The 15,939-nt window shown below is 43.2% G+C and overlaps 1 protein-coding gene across 1 annotated transcript in view; it reads left to right on the top strand.

Annotated features, from left to right (window-relative positions):
* The window catches only part of LOC131282611 (neuronal acetylcholine receptor subunit alpha-7-like), a 57,774-nt gene that overhangs the window by 17,554 nt on the left and 24,281 nt on the right, over window positions 1–15,939 (top strand). The window contains exons 2-3 of the mRNA XM_058312117.1: window positions 7,960–8,099; window positions 12,219–12,263. Coding sequence (XP_058168100.1) covers window positions 7,960–8,099; window positions 12,219–12,263 — 185 coding nt within the window. The remainder of the gene's footprint in view (window positions 1–7,959; window positions 8,100–12,218; window positions 12,264–15,939) is intronic.

The following is a 15,939-nucleotide window of genomic DNA, read 5'->3' as shown; positions in this document are numbered from 1 at the left end:
TTTGGTCATACAATGTATAAACCCGATGGTTTTCGAAAACCAATCTCAAACTAGGCTTCACAAAGGATACATTTTTTAATTACTTTAACCTACATCGACAAAAATTCATTACTATTCTAGTGTACTCGTAAAAGGCTGGTGTTGTTGATTGCTACTGTCATCCGCGAAATTAGCAACAAAACATATTTGTTAATACTAAGATTTTGTTCTGTTTTGATTCAAGGATAATTTTTTCAAAAACTTTTTAAAAAGAACCTTTAACATCACAATATTTTTTGTAGAAGCACATACTTTCATCAATCAGCAACTCGGATTTCTCAGGGAGTCTTCTTTTGAAATAATTCCTGACTTTCTGCATGTATTACAACTCGCCCATATTGGTAGACTCTGCCCCGGGCATCGGATACAGTTTATAGTCCGCTAGGAATACCTTCGAATCCTTCCCGCCGAACGTTTTGGAGTGAACCGAAAGTTAAAATGGAGTTGGACAGAGTTTCAGCTGCTCCGGGGAACGCGACGGTGCAGAAAAAAAGGGCAGTAACAGCACCGAAAGTGGGACAGAGTACGATGGTTCGAATTGGTTCCGGACGTGGGTGTGCCCCGTCCTTTCCACCAGCCCGTGGCTTGGGCCCGTGATTCCCGGGCACGAGACGAGCTGTATTTAATAATGCACATGTTTCCACCGTTTCACCTGCAACAGGCCCTGAAGGGGCCCAAAGCAGGGCGAACCTTTTCCATTATCTATGATGGGCCGTGTTTATCTTTCGCCAGGACGAACGACACTGCTCGGCGAGGAAGACGGGACGCTGGATGGAGGCAGTGCAATGAAGACAGGTTTCATTACACGCCGGGTACAGGTACAAGCATCCTCGGTATGCCCGGGTCCCGATGCTGAGGCCTTCCGGAACGTCCGTGCTCCAGCAAGCGGTTGGTCGGTCGTTCGTTGAGGGCATGGCCAGGCGAGGCAGGTGTTTGAGAACGGTAGGGGTGTTATTTGACAAGGAAACAAATAAAAACACGACCGAGTGCCCTCCTGGTGCTGCTTCTGATGGGCTTCCGGTTTGCTGGCGGGTTCGTTACTACATTGCAAGGAAATGCAGAAATGAAGCATTTTTGCCTGTTCAGACAAACGCCCCACCTCATCTCGGAGGCTCTTCAAGGTGGAGAAAATGAGCGCAGAACAACAAATTAGTGGTCTGACATTGCTACTTTTTAATGGAGTTAGGTGAAGGCGGTGAAGCTAGAGCAGTTGTTGTGTGATTTGGTGGTTGCTTACCATTTAGTGGTTTCCGTTGTTTTCCATTTCTGTTAACCTTACAACCGGAAGAGCTACACCATTGTATTATTTTAAAACTACATAATTTCTAAATTAGTACTCAGCTATGAGTCATATGCTGTTTCTTACGCATCAAAAGATAAGATAACAGATTGTTCTTAAATATTAGTAATATTGAAATAATGAAATGAAAGTGATGTTCGACCAATACCACTTTCAGTTAGCAAGTGAATGTGTTTTTTATTCAACAAGTTAGCTCTAGGTGTCTTTTGTTTTATCTATTTATAATGGTGTATTTAATTTAATCTCGTATTTGAACTTTCAACCCACTTTGTTAAGCTATGGGTAATGTAAAACCAATTCTAGTGGCATTGTTGTGTTGATTTAATTTTCTAGTTAAATCAATTTACCAAAATAAAAGAGAAATGGACACGCTGAGCATAGTAAAACATTTTCTTAGACGAGTTTAGTTAATCTACCTAGTATTTCAGCATTGAAGAGCGTGCGATAGTATAATATTTGCCAATTAATTTGGCAAAATGTTGTAAAATTGATTACAGTAAAAATTCATTATTTAAAAGCAATTGATTATGATGAAAATTTTGTAGAAACAAACATTTTACAAATAGTAATTTTTTACAAATAGTAATAAAATTGTTTTCGTCCTAAACCATCCATGTAATGACGTTAAAAGACCAAACACACACCAACAATATTTATTTCAATTTATCATACGCCTGATTAAAATTAAACTAGTCTTATTTGATGTTTTATATCGCGCATTCAGACAATCATAGTAAAAAGTTTTTGAAATTGAAATATTTTTGCAAAAAAGAATGTTATACGTTCAGTTCCTCTCGGGATAGAGTAGCATATTTCTAGTGAAGCTAAGGTAGTGAGAGAAATCGAGCGATAAATGGGAGAAAAGGAATACACCAAAAACCCTGCAGTTGGCGTAGGAAGTTCTGAGAAGAGGGAAAAAAACCTTCAAGAAAGAAAAGCATTCCCTGATCGATTTAGCTCCCGGAAGCGGTGACACAAAATTAAGAACTTCCGCCCGCCAACAATTGCTTGCCGGAGAAGTTCGAGAAGCTTGCGGGTTGCCGCGGGAGGGTGGAGAGGTTGAGTTCGGTTTTGAAGGGTACTTTGAATTCACCATTTTCCTCCAGCAGTCGTGCTGCGTAATCAGCATGGTGGAAGGGCGAATGGCGAGGCTCCTGAATTGCTTTCGACGACGACGACGACGACGACGACAAGGACATGGCAGAGCACGAGAGCACGATGACAGCCACCTTCAGTCGAATAAGGTGGTTGTGAAGGCGACGAGGTGGCTGGAGAGGCAAGAGGAGAGGATGGAAACGCCAGCAGGGAGCGGAATTAGTGTGGGAAGGATTCTCCACTCGCTTTGCGCTGCGAATTCCGTTCCCAATTCCAGCGGAAACTCGTGCAGCCACGATAAAACGCAGCGGGCGTTCGGATGGAACGGGGAAGCAACGGGCCAAGTTGTGAGAAAAACCTTTTTGAGTAAATAAAGTATGATAGAAAAATAACAGCCTCTCCGCCGCTGCTGAAATCTTCCCACAACCCACTCTCCTCCTCCAGAGCAGCAAGACAAGGTAGCTTTTCTTCCAAACCCCGGCCGCAAGCTCACCTTGCATGCTGATGATGAATACTTCACGGCGGTGCGTTTTTGCACCGCCTTCCGCTACCTTCGACCTTTTTCCCATTTTCCCAGCCTGAGGGCGCGGGAAATGGAGTTCCAGAAAACGGTGGGGGGAGAGTAAAACAAACCCGACGCCTCTGGAACATTCCGGGTGGTTGGAAAATCAGCAGCTGTTGGTTAAGACGAGCCGACGAGCAGGGGGAAAAGAGAGCGTGCCCCATTGGGACATTCTCTCCCCCCTCTTTCCGCTTTTTCCAATCCCCTTTCCCCTTTAGCTGCTTCAACGTTTTTCTCCCATTGCAGCCTGGAGGCGATTTTCTGCGCCGTTTTCGTTGTGTCTGAGTCACAGTGAGCAACAAAAAATATGGTAAATGGAATCAAACAGATGCAAGGAAAAGGGTTGGAAAAGCGGGGGACGAAAAGATGACAGCAATGGTTCTCAGTTTCATAAAGAGGATTTTTTTCAATCTCGATCTACCGTTGCGGAATTATGTTGAAAAAGAAATGGGGAACGTAAATATGAAGAAGCCAGCAAATCAGCGTCACAAAGGGAAAATGGAACAGATGAAGCGGACCCCGGTCGGTTGGAACGAACCCGGCCGACTGGTTCCGTTCCAATGGCGTACTTCCGGGTTTGGGGTAACGAGATGAAATACGGTTCCTTCCCTTCCCTCACCATTCCGGAAGTGCATCGGCTTCTTCGGTGGTAAATTACTTCAAAAAAAGAGAACGAGCGAACGAAAAGGGAAGTAAGGAAAATGATAAAAATTCATCCCATGTGCAGTTCGCGGGGATCATCCGTAGAAAAAGGGAACTAACGATTTTTTTTTCGCGAGTGCATCTTAAATTCGAGTCAAGTTTTGAGCAACCCTTCGAACGAGTGTGTGATAGGTTTGAGGTGTTTTTTTCTATCTTTCTTCTCCCTAGAACTATTTTCCCACAAACATCCTACACATCCGGAAACGGTAGCGTGTATGATGGGATCATTAGTTTAATGACCTCACCCCGTCGCAATGGAATGGAAACACATTCCAATGTGAAGCAACAAAAAAGTTACGCTTGTTTCCACGGCGTGGTCTTGTTCGGGGTGGCGGGCGGGGTTGGTATTCCACGCCAACGCAAGCCCGCGAACCTCGAATGCCCTGAAGACGGAACGGAATAATCCAGGTGTTAATATGGCGTTACCGGGCAGTTGTTGGGTAATTACAAACCTGGGAATGTGTTTTTTTTTCGGAAGGAAAAAGTAATTGGACGGAAAGCGATTGATTCACATCAGAAGCTTGTCGTTAGGAAAAATAATTAACCATGACACACCAACACATTAAACCCGCACGGTTTAGCTTCATTACCAGCCCCTTTTCAGTGGCAGGATGTCATTTAATTATGTTTCTTGCGGTAAAGAAAACTTTCAATTATTGACCCACCATTTCCGATCGTAATATCCGTTCGTGAACTAGGATATTTCTTGCATCCGTGCTTCCGTAATCCATCGTCTCCATTCCGGCAGCTGGTCACGTTTCAAAGAGTAGGTGGGTCACTTCTCATTCACATTTATTTATTCCGAGAAGTAAACGAACGAAAAGGCAACCGTGTTCTTGAATTTGTTTCCTTTTTCACTCTCCCGGGGGTCCAGCTTTGAGCCCACCCGGAGTACTTCTGGGAGAAATAAAACAGGAAGAGCACGCATCCGGGAAAATTCTTCCACCCCCTCCTTCGTGGAGCCTAATCCCAAAGAGAGCACATAACAAACGAAGTAGAAAAAATGGCAATCCGAAGCAAACTGAACAACGAGTTTACTCACACGCTTTCGATGTGCCATCAACGTGGAGACACGTACCGGTGGACAGTCGTCAACAAGGGGCCACAAAATGAACCCCGGGTGCTGTTGGCCAAGCGATTGGCCAATCTTGATCCGATAGCCTGCCGAAACGCCGATGTCCCAAACCGAACACGATGCTGATGCTTGGGCAGGAGTTTCCGGCCACAAATGCTTTCCCGTCAGCCCCGGGCCTTCCAACTTCCGCACACTAGAGAAACCAAGGACCAAAAAAATTCATAAACCTCGGTCCCTTTTATGAGTCGGAATTGCCGAATTACCTACTTCTTTCCGCACGGGTTGCGATGACCACAGGGCGGGCTTTGCTGAGGCCATCGGACGAAGTGGTTTGGATGACGAATTATGAGTTATTTTGTCTCTCTTTTGTAACCGGATTTTCTCCAAGTCTTTTCGCGCAGTACTGACAGTGCTGTTGCCGTAACTGAAACCTTTTCCCTGCTTTTTATGGATCTTCCATTTGTGACAAAACTTTCCGTAAATCGTTGAAATTCGTTAAATACTTGAAATACTGGCGAACGTACAATAATGAACCTGTCGTTATTTCATTAAAAATTGACTGTAAGCAGAATGGCCAGAAGTAAAATCTACACCTTACAAGATCCTTACACATTGTGTAACTTATTGTAATCAGTTATGCAGTACACAACATAAACATACCTCATCGGTTACCATTAAAACTAGAAAACTAATTACATCAATTATTGCCAATAATATTTATAATTTATACAGTTTTTACAATACAAAATAATGATTGTATGACGCACAAGGGAGAAAGCTCTTGTTCAACAAATATCTGAGTTAATATAATAAATGTTGGCTTAAGTGCCAATGTAAACATAACAAATCCAATTTGTTAGTACGAAACAGATAAATACTACTGAAAAATTTGCAAAACTTTTATTTTGAAAATGTATTGCTAATTTTTGTTAAGCAATCGTAATACTTATTGTGATACTTATTGAATCCGAACGGTGTAAAAAACAAAGTTTTATAAGCAAGTAAATCTAACATAGGAGATAACCCGCTTTAAGAACATTACTTAAGTACAATATAAAAATAACATAGCTTTATCAAAAATGGCGGTTTCATACCGTTTGCTCGTTTAGTTCGATATTGTTGCTTTTAATAAACCCAAGGTATTTTTTTTCTGATACCGAAAAGAATAACCTTTTCTGTTCTATTCAATTTATCTGAATATTGTGGCACAAAGATGGGGATCAATTTTTCAAATTAGCTATAAAAATTTGTCATTCACCCTGTAAATTTTTCGTACAAACATAAGTTTAAACTGATTGATATTGTAGTATAGAGCAGAAACAAATAGTTAGATGAATTCTCGTGCATGAAACAATTTCCCTTTTCAATGAGAGCATGGTAAATAAAATTATAAATATCTACGCGAACTGTATAAAAATGTATCATCTTTGATAGGTTGTAATTGTTAAACAATTAACAATCAGTCGCGAAAATCAACGGGAAAAAATCATTCTAATGTTAAAATAGTATCAGACCTTTAATTTTTTTTTTTATCAAATGGTGTGAAGAAACATATACTCAACACTAAACGTGTTGATGCAAATGGATGGTTATACTGTTTTAACATCGCTTGTACTCAAGAGTTAATTCGTAAAAAGATACTCTCAATTAAGCTTTACTGGCTGGCCTTAGGGGGATTCCAGTTAATTTTTCAAATTGAAAATACCATCTGGTGGGTAGCGTCATTAATTCAGCTTTCTCACTCGATGTGCTGCAAAGGGCCAAGGTAGTGGAGACAGTGGTGAGACCACGTACTGACCCACACGCATCCAGCAATGGGAGCCGCACGTTCGAACGAACGGAAACGACGCTTCGGTCACCAATTCCTAACCAACGCATTCGGTTCCCAGTTAAATCCGAAACTTTACGACTCGAGTTCATCGGAGTGGATGACGCGTTTTTACCCGATTGCGGACCGGGCGGATGTCCCCTGTTGGCCCCGTGTCAAAAAGGTAATCCCGTGGAAAATTGAACCGTGCGACCTTTCCTAGTCCGCAGAGCCACCACGAGCGTATAGGCGCGACCGAAGCATCTTTTTCCCGCTGAAGATGGTATTTTCCTCTCCCATTGTCTTACTGCACACGGCGAATACATGACGCCCGGCACGTTTTACCATACGCCGGTGGCTTGAGGTAGGGTTTATTATGAACACGTTACACTCGATTATCGTATGTGCTGAGTTAGAAACGGAACCCCCATTCCTCGATGCGTAAGCCAGGTTTCGGTGTGTTTCCATTAGTACTGCGGACCAGAGGACCTGCAACGGTTTAATGCGAGCGTAAAGAAGCTCTTTGTTTTTGTGGGACACAAATTCAATTGTCTCACTGCTTCCAGTCGGTCTAATAAACCATGTAGTTTTTATTCCCCTTTGCGGTCCCCAAGTAAGCCTTGGTCGCATTCGAACGATGGTAAGATTGAACAAAGTCTCCCGGGAACAAAACATGTTCATTTCCACCGTAACATGTCATTATTGCAAATCGGGAAGAGCAGAACAGTTTTTCTACAATGAAAGAGGTATATCATACTAAACTCAAAGATGTTTGCAACGAAATAAAATAAAAATTGTAAGAGAAATATCTTCCTACGGAAAAGTACACATTTAAGAAGGAAAATTGATTATGATATAACAAAAAAAAAAACAATTGTACCATTGAAATAAAAGTAAATATCATGAATTAGGATTGTTGTTCAACAAATCACTAGCAATAATTTGCTGATAGAAGTGCAATAATTTGCTTTCTACGAATCTTAGATGAGATGATAATGATGCTGATTCATTATAATAAACTATCCCAGTTTTTTATCACTCAGTTTTTTATCATTTTTAATCGTATTCATTCGAAACTTATGAATAAGTTGGCGATTAAACGATGCGTTATACAACAAATTTCATTAAAACACTTGCTCACATTATCTAACCACTTAATTGTAGCACTTATGAATTTGATTTACAGTTTATTTTAATATAATTAAGAATGCCCATAAGCATGATTTGAAATGGTTACAATTTTGACAGCTAAGGAACAATTTCATAATTATTAAATAGAGTTTAAAAATTAACTTGATTTGGACACAAACTTGTATTCGTCATCTAGTATGAAATAAATATTAAAGAAACATTTATGCTTTCTTTTCTTCCCCCAACAGTGTGCATGGCTGGCAGGTACGAGAAGAGGCTGCTGCACGACCTGCTCGACCAGTACAACATCCTGGAGCGTCCGGTGGTGAACGAATCGGATCCTCTTCAGTTGAGTTTTGGTTTAACGCTAATGCAAATTATTGACGTGGTAAGTTAACGTTCACTTTTCCCTATTTGTTTCCAGTAGGTTTTATTCGCGTCTGCTCTTCGCATCGATCTCGTTCGCAGTAACGTTAGCATTCATCTTCCATCATCGAGCGTTTGCAGCCCATTTGCTTCTGCGGTGACTGTTCACTTGGTTTCACAGGAAATAATGTTGAACGATCCCGCACATTCGCAAACGTTCCCGGGTGGGCTCCGAATAAACGGATTTACTTATCTTTTTCGGTAGGATTAAGCTGTTCCGTCGAGGATATCAGCATAATTTTTAACGTTCAATGTCATTACCCTCGCATCCCCTTTGTTTGCGTTCGACAGCGTTTTGCCACCCGCAAATCGATCAACCGAATGAATAAGCCGTGGGGGGGTAAGCGACTTTTCTTTCCCACTTTTCCAAACACCTTCCATTCGATTATCTTCCGGTTGAACGGTCAGGCCGATCGGATGACGCCTCCAGCTCCGCTGCAAAGTGCTCCCGAAAAATCTTCGGTCCCTGTCGGTCGTTGGGCTCTCAGTTGAGCGCGGCCCGCAACTTTCTCGTTTGCTGCCGATTAGGCCAAACTGCCCGCAGTTAGCTTTAAAGCTCGTTAAAACGAAACCATTGATCTACTCGTTACCTTCAGACCGGGTTTTTCCTTCTCCGGTCATGGTTACGTAAGCGTTACCGTGTCACGGGATGGATGGCGACCGGTGGAACGACCGACTTTGGCGCGGGTCATTAAAAGTGCACACGCCGTCGCGGAAGGAATTTTTATCACCCACTACTGTTTCGAATGTGAACGCGGCCAGGGGATGGGCGGAGGATGTCGACGGGAACGACGTAAAATTGTCGTCCACCTGCGAGCAAGCAGCAGGAACGTTTCACGAAATGACGTCCACTTGCTAGGCGGCCTTCGCCAATCTCGGGACCATTTCTGCCATTGTAGAATCTGCGCCGGCGATAAAAGTAAATAAAACGATATTTTTATAGCTCTCACGTGTGCGGCAACTCTATGGCATTCCGCGGGCTTAAGCACGACCGGGTCCAATCTGAATTGAAAAGTGTCGACGTAGGTATTCGGGCAGGAAGTAGAGCGATAGTCAAGTAACTTTTGCGTTCGGCAGATTGTAAGATGGTCCAATAATATTATTTGACAAGTGTCTGACAAGGAACAGTCAAAGCTACGTTGATTTGATATTGATGTGCAAATGAAACGTTACGAACGTGAACTAAAAGCGTTGGAAAAAATACCCTTAATAGATGAAACTTAACACTTTATGCCAACAATGTACACTTATCTAAGTATATATTAAACTTGTAACATGAAGTTAAAGCTTATTTAGTAATTTAACTATAACGCCAGAAGATTATGCCAATGTGTAGTTTATATATTATGTATTTGAGCATTGCGTGGATTTATACTGATTTTAGTTTCCAAATAAAAATTATACAAGTGTAATTCCTTGCATGTGGCATAAAACAGTGTGGAACAAATTGGAAGTGCGTGAATTATTAAATCAAATTATCATCATTTGTTAAAAAAATCAAATTATCTCTTTGCAACATCCAACTTTATTTCCAATTGTTTGGCATAACTTTGGTCTGATACATTTAATGCTGTAGGGTTTATAATGATTTTAACTGTCTGCGTTTCTTTCATAAAAGCTGTTAAAAAAGGGGGAAAAGAAATAGTGTCAGGACGTTTAACTAACTTATTTCATTGATTTTTTAAAAAATGTACTATTTAACTTCACACGCATTCTTTGTTTTGTACAACGTGTTCATTGCATTTCTCTTTTGTTGCCAATTGCTCAGCATTTGAATTGAGTTTTCCAATACAATGTTGCTTTCATCGGTAAAGTTTCGTTGGAGCAAAAATTGTCCACTTCGATTTACCAAAACAGAAAGACATGGGAAGGACATATGTTTCTCTCACTTTTTTTTTCATCACATCCATTCTGCCGCTTTTGCATTTTCCTTCCAAAATGGTACCTGGTTGACCTGCTTCGCTCGGGCCGCATTGGGTTGTTCGGTAACCGACGGGCCGGAAGTGGGTGGTGTAGGAAAGTGATTTTACATGCACATTTAAGGGCTTGGTAGTGGATTTGCTTCGAAATTTTATTACAACGCACCGCCCGGTGACACCGTTGGCGGAAGGTCGACAAACGGACTTTGGAGGTCGAGCGAAGCGGGAATTTGCTCCACTTTTCGCTAACAGATTCTCCGGATGCTACTTTTCCGGATGTTTTCTCCCTCCTTTTGTGGCCGCCTTTCGTACCGTTCGGTAAGGATAAGTTTAGTATATTCTTCTTCTTTGTACTTTGCTCGTCCGGATGGAACTCATCCCGTGTTGGGTGGAAAGGAAGCAAGATTTCCCACAACCGAGGACCAGGCACGTGGAAAACGCTCGGTGAGGGTAAAAAAAAACCGTTTCCTTCCTCCGAGGCGCAGTCCCGTGCTGGGTTGTGCGCTTGCGTTTGTTCATTTTTAACTAAACGATTTTCTTGCTCACCGCTCACGAACGTTCATCTGTGCGCTCATCGCGAGGCCGCAACGTTCGGTGTGAGAACTCGCTCCCACACGTAAATGGCGCGGTGAAGGAACGCATTTCCACCATGTCGCACGGTCCAGCCCACGGTGTAGCATTATTGTTAGGTTAGGCTGGCTGTCCAACCACAACTTCCTTCTCAAACGCAGAGAGCGGTTCGGATGAAGGGCTTCAAGGTGCGATAAGGGAGCTGTAATTGAGATGCAAATAGTTGTCGTGGTCGTCTTCCCGGCTGGTGGCTTTTCACCGGTGGCACGAAAGGAACATCGGGAATATCCTGCACCTACCGCTGGGTTCAGTTTCTTCCCAACTTTTTCGTCTCTTTTACGGTGGCTTCCAGGTTGGCAAGAAGTAACGAGGAAGCTGTCGTCGTTTTTGTGTGACCCCGAAGGACGAGTGCAAAATGGCAAAGGATGCTTAATTGATTACGCAAACAAAAACCTTCCGGGCCGGCAGCCTCAAATCGATCGAAACTGAGAAAACCACCGGACTAAAGCTATCGATATGTTTTAACTCCGTGTCATGGAAGATCATATTTGTAAAACCTAATCAGTATTCTGAGGAACCTATATATCTTTTCAAAGTGTGTATATCTTTGGATGAAATTCTAAATCAGCTTGCTTCAATGATCAAAACCAAATAGCTTACTGAATGTAGGTCCAACTTTTGAAATGAAATTGCCAAGTCCTGATCTGATAAATTGGAAAGACTTTGAATAAATAGTTTTATTTCTAAGTAATTTTCCCTAAATTTAGTAGTTATTCAACATGTATCTTTTGTTTGTTGTGCTTTAAAAAAACTTATTTGAAAAGCACTCCGATTTTGGAAGGTTTTTACAATTTATAAATGAAGTTCCCTTTTGAGATGCTTCATGCTGTGGAATAATATAAGGAAAGACAAGCCGGCGAGATAGTGCATCCACCTGCAAACCTCTCTATTATACACTATTCCTCCTACGGACTGGCATTCGAGTTCCGGCTCAATTAACATCTATGTTACGTTGCATCGACCCCCCTGAGGGTATGCGGGTGACTGGTTCTTGGAAGGGATGTTCGCATTCAATTTCGCCGGCTTCGGTTGATGCCACTCTGCGTCCATTGGCATCAATGCACCGCGCAGTGATTGTACCCGACGGCGGTGCAGTAACTCGTAACAGGACAGTTCCATTAGGAAACAACCTGGCGGGATGCAATTATCGATGCTCGTCATGTGCATTCGGATAGAAAAATCAATTGACCATCGGCAGCGGGTGTAGGAAAAGTCAACCGTGTTAGGAAAGATTCGTGAGATATTTAGATTGCCGAACGATTGGCAATCTGTTGGTTACATCTCATTCTAGTACCACATTCGTACATTGCTTCGTAGACGAGTGTAATATAGAAGATCGTATGTGTTTGTGTGAAAACGTTTATAACAATTTTATTTGAAAAACTATGATCAATTAAATTTAGCTTGTACTGTCATCGAGCTGATTTGTTATGATTATTTTACTTTTCATTGATTGAATATTTCCCGAAAAGTTCACGCCCTACCACCCTGATTCTGACCATTTCTTTCTTCCCTCTTCCTTTTTTTTGCAGGACGAAAAAAATCAGTTACTCGTGACGAACATTTGGCTGAAGCTCGTAAGTACGACCGACGGCGTGTGGTTTCCGGGCAGTTTCGGAATCGCAGCGCGGTCAAATGGGGTACCGCTCCTAAGGTCCACAATCACGTGACTTGGCACACGGCTTGGAGCCCAGGTTCGATTGAACGGTTCCGGACGGCATCCTCCATTTGTGTGACCGAACGATTGCGCTGCCTCGCGGAAAGGAACCACGCCACGTCAACAATTTTTCTGTTTTTCAACTGTTCTTGTATTTGTGTGCGTTACATTTTCCGACTTCGTCTACTTCATTGCCAAACACCAATTTTTGTACGCTTTCGGCGTGGTTTTGTGTAAAAGAAATATTAAGAAACACCAAATGTTACGACATTTAAACCCGTTAAATAATATTCATTTTATACCATGACCTGTCTTTGTTAACATCGTTTCATATATTTAAGAAATACATTGCTATCTTAAAATGCAAACTTGCGGTTATCAATAGATTTACAAGGACACGATTTATCAGCTTTCTCGACAGGTCAAAATTCGATTCTAAAAGTAAACAATTTAAAAAAAAAATGAAAATGGCCATCGACGCGTCAAGAACCTATGCGGGTACAAACACACATAGTCTGTGTTCTCTTTCTTGTATATTGTTCACGTCGTTATCTCAGAATGACCTCAAAGTTTCTGTTTGGACAAAAAGTAGCATTACTTTGGTTGTATTTATTTCGAACGCAAATTTACAATGATTAAGAACAAACCTCCAATTACGTTCGGGCAAACGTTTATCTTTTCGGTTGTGAAGCATCGGCAACCATTTTCCTACACAAAACAGTTCGCGTGTACCACAACCGAAAGCCACCAGCAGTTATCGAAGCTCCCTTTCGTTGTGGGCGAGAAAGGAAAATATGGCCAGTAATAATCACGTGCTCGAATCGATCGACGGCACCGATAAATTCGCTCACGCTCTCGAACCCTCGCCCTCGAGCAGCGCCGTCGTAAAAATTCACAGCCAATTTTCCAAAAACAACACCAAACACGTACGTCACATCTTCTTACACCCTACGTGTGTGTGCGTTTGTGTTGGTGCGTTGTTACCATGCTCGTTTGATGGTTGGCGCGCGGAGTCTGCCGAGCCGGAGGTGGTTGGAGAATACAATTTAAAACGTGGCCTCCAATTCGCCTGGTTGGGAAGGAATGGTTAGAGCATTGACTGGAGTCGCTTGGCAATAGTGCTCATTCGTCTCGATATTTGCTCACCCCGTTGCCCCCCGTGCTTTGTTCCCGAACTCCCAGGCCACATCCCGCAAACAGCTCTGGGTCTTTATTTATTTATCCACCAGCGAAGGTAAGGCGCTGGTGCGTTTCTGTGGATCGCTTCTATTTATTTCTTTTAACGCATCACACCTTCGAGTTGACTTCCTGGGTGAGTGAGCCTGGCCGACGCGGTGTGGGATCGTGGCCCCATCCAGACTCTGGCTGCCAGCTCGCTCGGTTGCCCATTTTCACCTCCCGTAAAGCAGCCACCGTTTTAATGCTGGGAAAGTTCCCAAAGGCAACTAGCGAAGACGTACGTACACAAGTGCCGGAAGCGACCGGAAGCCAATTTCCTGCTTTGCACGGCATCGGACGGAAACAAAGCCATCCTGTTTGCTCGCAGCCAGCTACCCTGGGACCATATTACGTCGGTGTGTTCGTGTACGCCATTTGGCTGCGTACAACTACTGTCGGTTCCGTACTTGGCTGACTTTTTTTTTCCTGGACATTTCTTTCGCTCGGTCTTATGCGGTCCTCTCAAACCTTGGGATTTGGTTGAGACAAAAAAAATGAATAAAATAAATGCCCACATACCAGCAAACACACAGACATGCACTAGGGGGGAACTCTTTAATAAATAAAATATGAGCTCTGCAATTTCTCCCGACAGGTTCGACTTCCGTTTCGGAACACGTGAGCCGGGCATCTTTCACTGTTCATTGTGTGTGTGTGTGTGTGTGTATATGTGTTTGATTTTTCCGCGAGCTCTGCAGTGTTCTCATCCAGGGCTGTGTCCAAGCAGTGGCTTACGGTGAAGATAAGCTTTCTCTGTATCTTGCGCAGGTGTGCGCCTTTTTTTCCTTTTTGCTGTGGCTCAAGTCCGCAGGCTGCGGAACAAAAAGCTTGCCACATGAGGAGCTTGTCTTGATGTGACTTTTTTTTTCTTGCCCTCCCTTGCCCATGGTAGGATTTTTCTCTCACTCCCCCTTCATTCAAATACGTGCCCACCCGTTTTCCGGCAGCGGCAAAAGCAATCACCGCAAGACATCGCCGGGTTTGAATGGGAGGCTTTTGGGCCGGAGTTTGTCCCGTCTTGGCGGACAACGTCTTGGCGGGACGACCATCGAAAGCTTTTCGCTGGAGCTCCTCCCCACCCCACGTTCGATGCCACCCAAAACCCACCCACCCGCCAGTCACCCGTAATATGATGTGCAATTTATTGCGCTTTTGGTGAAATATAATCTTATTTGGCTCACTGTTATCGTTTGGTGGACCGGTTTCCCTTTCGCTTCGCTTTTGTTTCCACCCGTGTCGACCGCTCGGCGCTCGAGAGCACTCTTCCACTCCCCCACCGCAGCACCCAAAAAACGTAGCATCCACCGTCGAGATACCGACTTTACCTTCGGCGTTTTGTTATAGCGTTTTCCGCACACCGTTCTCCTTCGCTACTCCTCTGGTGTCCATGAGGCGACCTCGTGCCTTCGGCCCGCCTCGCAATCATTTGTGGTGATTTTTGGCCGGCATTTTTCGCCATCGTGGCGTATTTTCGTTATTTATTTATGGCACTCGCTTTGATGTTCCGTTACGCCGGGAATGGCACGCGGACCGACGGACGAATGGGCGGTGGCGAACGAAATTGAGTTGGCCCGGGAATCAAGGTGAGGACAGGCACGTCGATGGAAAACGGATGGAAGAGTATAGAACCGAATAAAGAAACAAAAGAAAAAATTGAAACAGAGAAAACGGGAGAGAAAGAAGGATAAAAACCAAACGGTACCCGATGCCCGACTGACTTTTGGAGCCTACGGTTGAAGGCGCGAAAGCCGCGCTGGGGATTGATAATAAGCTTTTGGAAATAATTTGACGGTTTCTAAACAATGTGCACCGGCAGGGTTTTGATTAGAATGACCATTTGCTCCGCAAAAGATTACCGTCCATAGCTGGCATCTGCGCTTATTAGATGATTATAAGAATTGTACCAAGAGATGATAACGTTGGTTGTGGTGATATTTTTGAAAATTACAACAAATGCGTTTAATTTTTGATCACCGTACTAGTGCATTGATAGGTTTACTGCTCTCCAAAATAATAAACATAAATATTACTTGTTAGGGGGTCCGCGACAGCCGAGCGATAGCGCCGGTTAGAAAATCGGCCCATGAGCGCCGGGGCTCACCACCTCGACGCCGTGGGTTCGAATCCCAACAGAGACCGGACCCTCCCCTGTACGAGAGGACTGACTATCCACGTACAACAGGGAATCAAGTCTCGTAAGCCGTTAACGGGCAGGCATGACCAAGAGGTCGTTACGCCAAGAAGAAGAAGAAGAAGAAATATTACTTGTAGGGATACTACATTTTTATAATACACGAGTCACATTTTTTCTTATTTATAATGTTACAGTGACAATTCAATTAGATTTATTCAATTTATTCAAACCATTTATTCATTTT

The sequence above is a fragment of the Anopheles ziemanni genome, chromosome 2 (genome assembly GCF_943734765.1).
Source record: "Anopheles ziemanni chromosome 2, idAnoZiCoDA_A2_x.2, whole genome shotgun sequence".
NCBI lineage: Eukaryota > Metazoa > Arthropoda > Insecta > Diptera > Culicidae > Anopheles > Anopheles ziemanni.
Note: the sequence above shows the minus strand (reverse complement) of the source record. Positions and strands in the feature narration are given on the sequence as shown.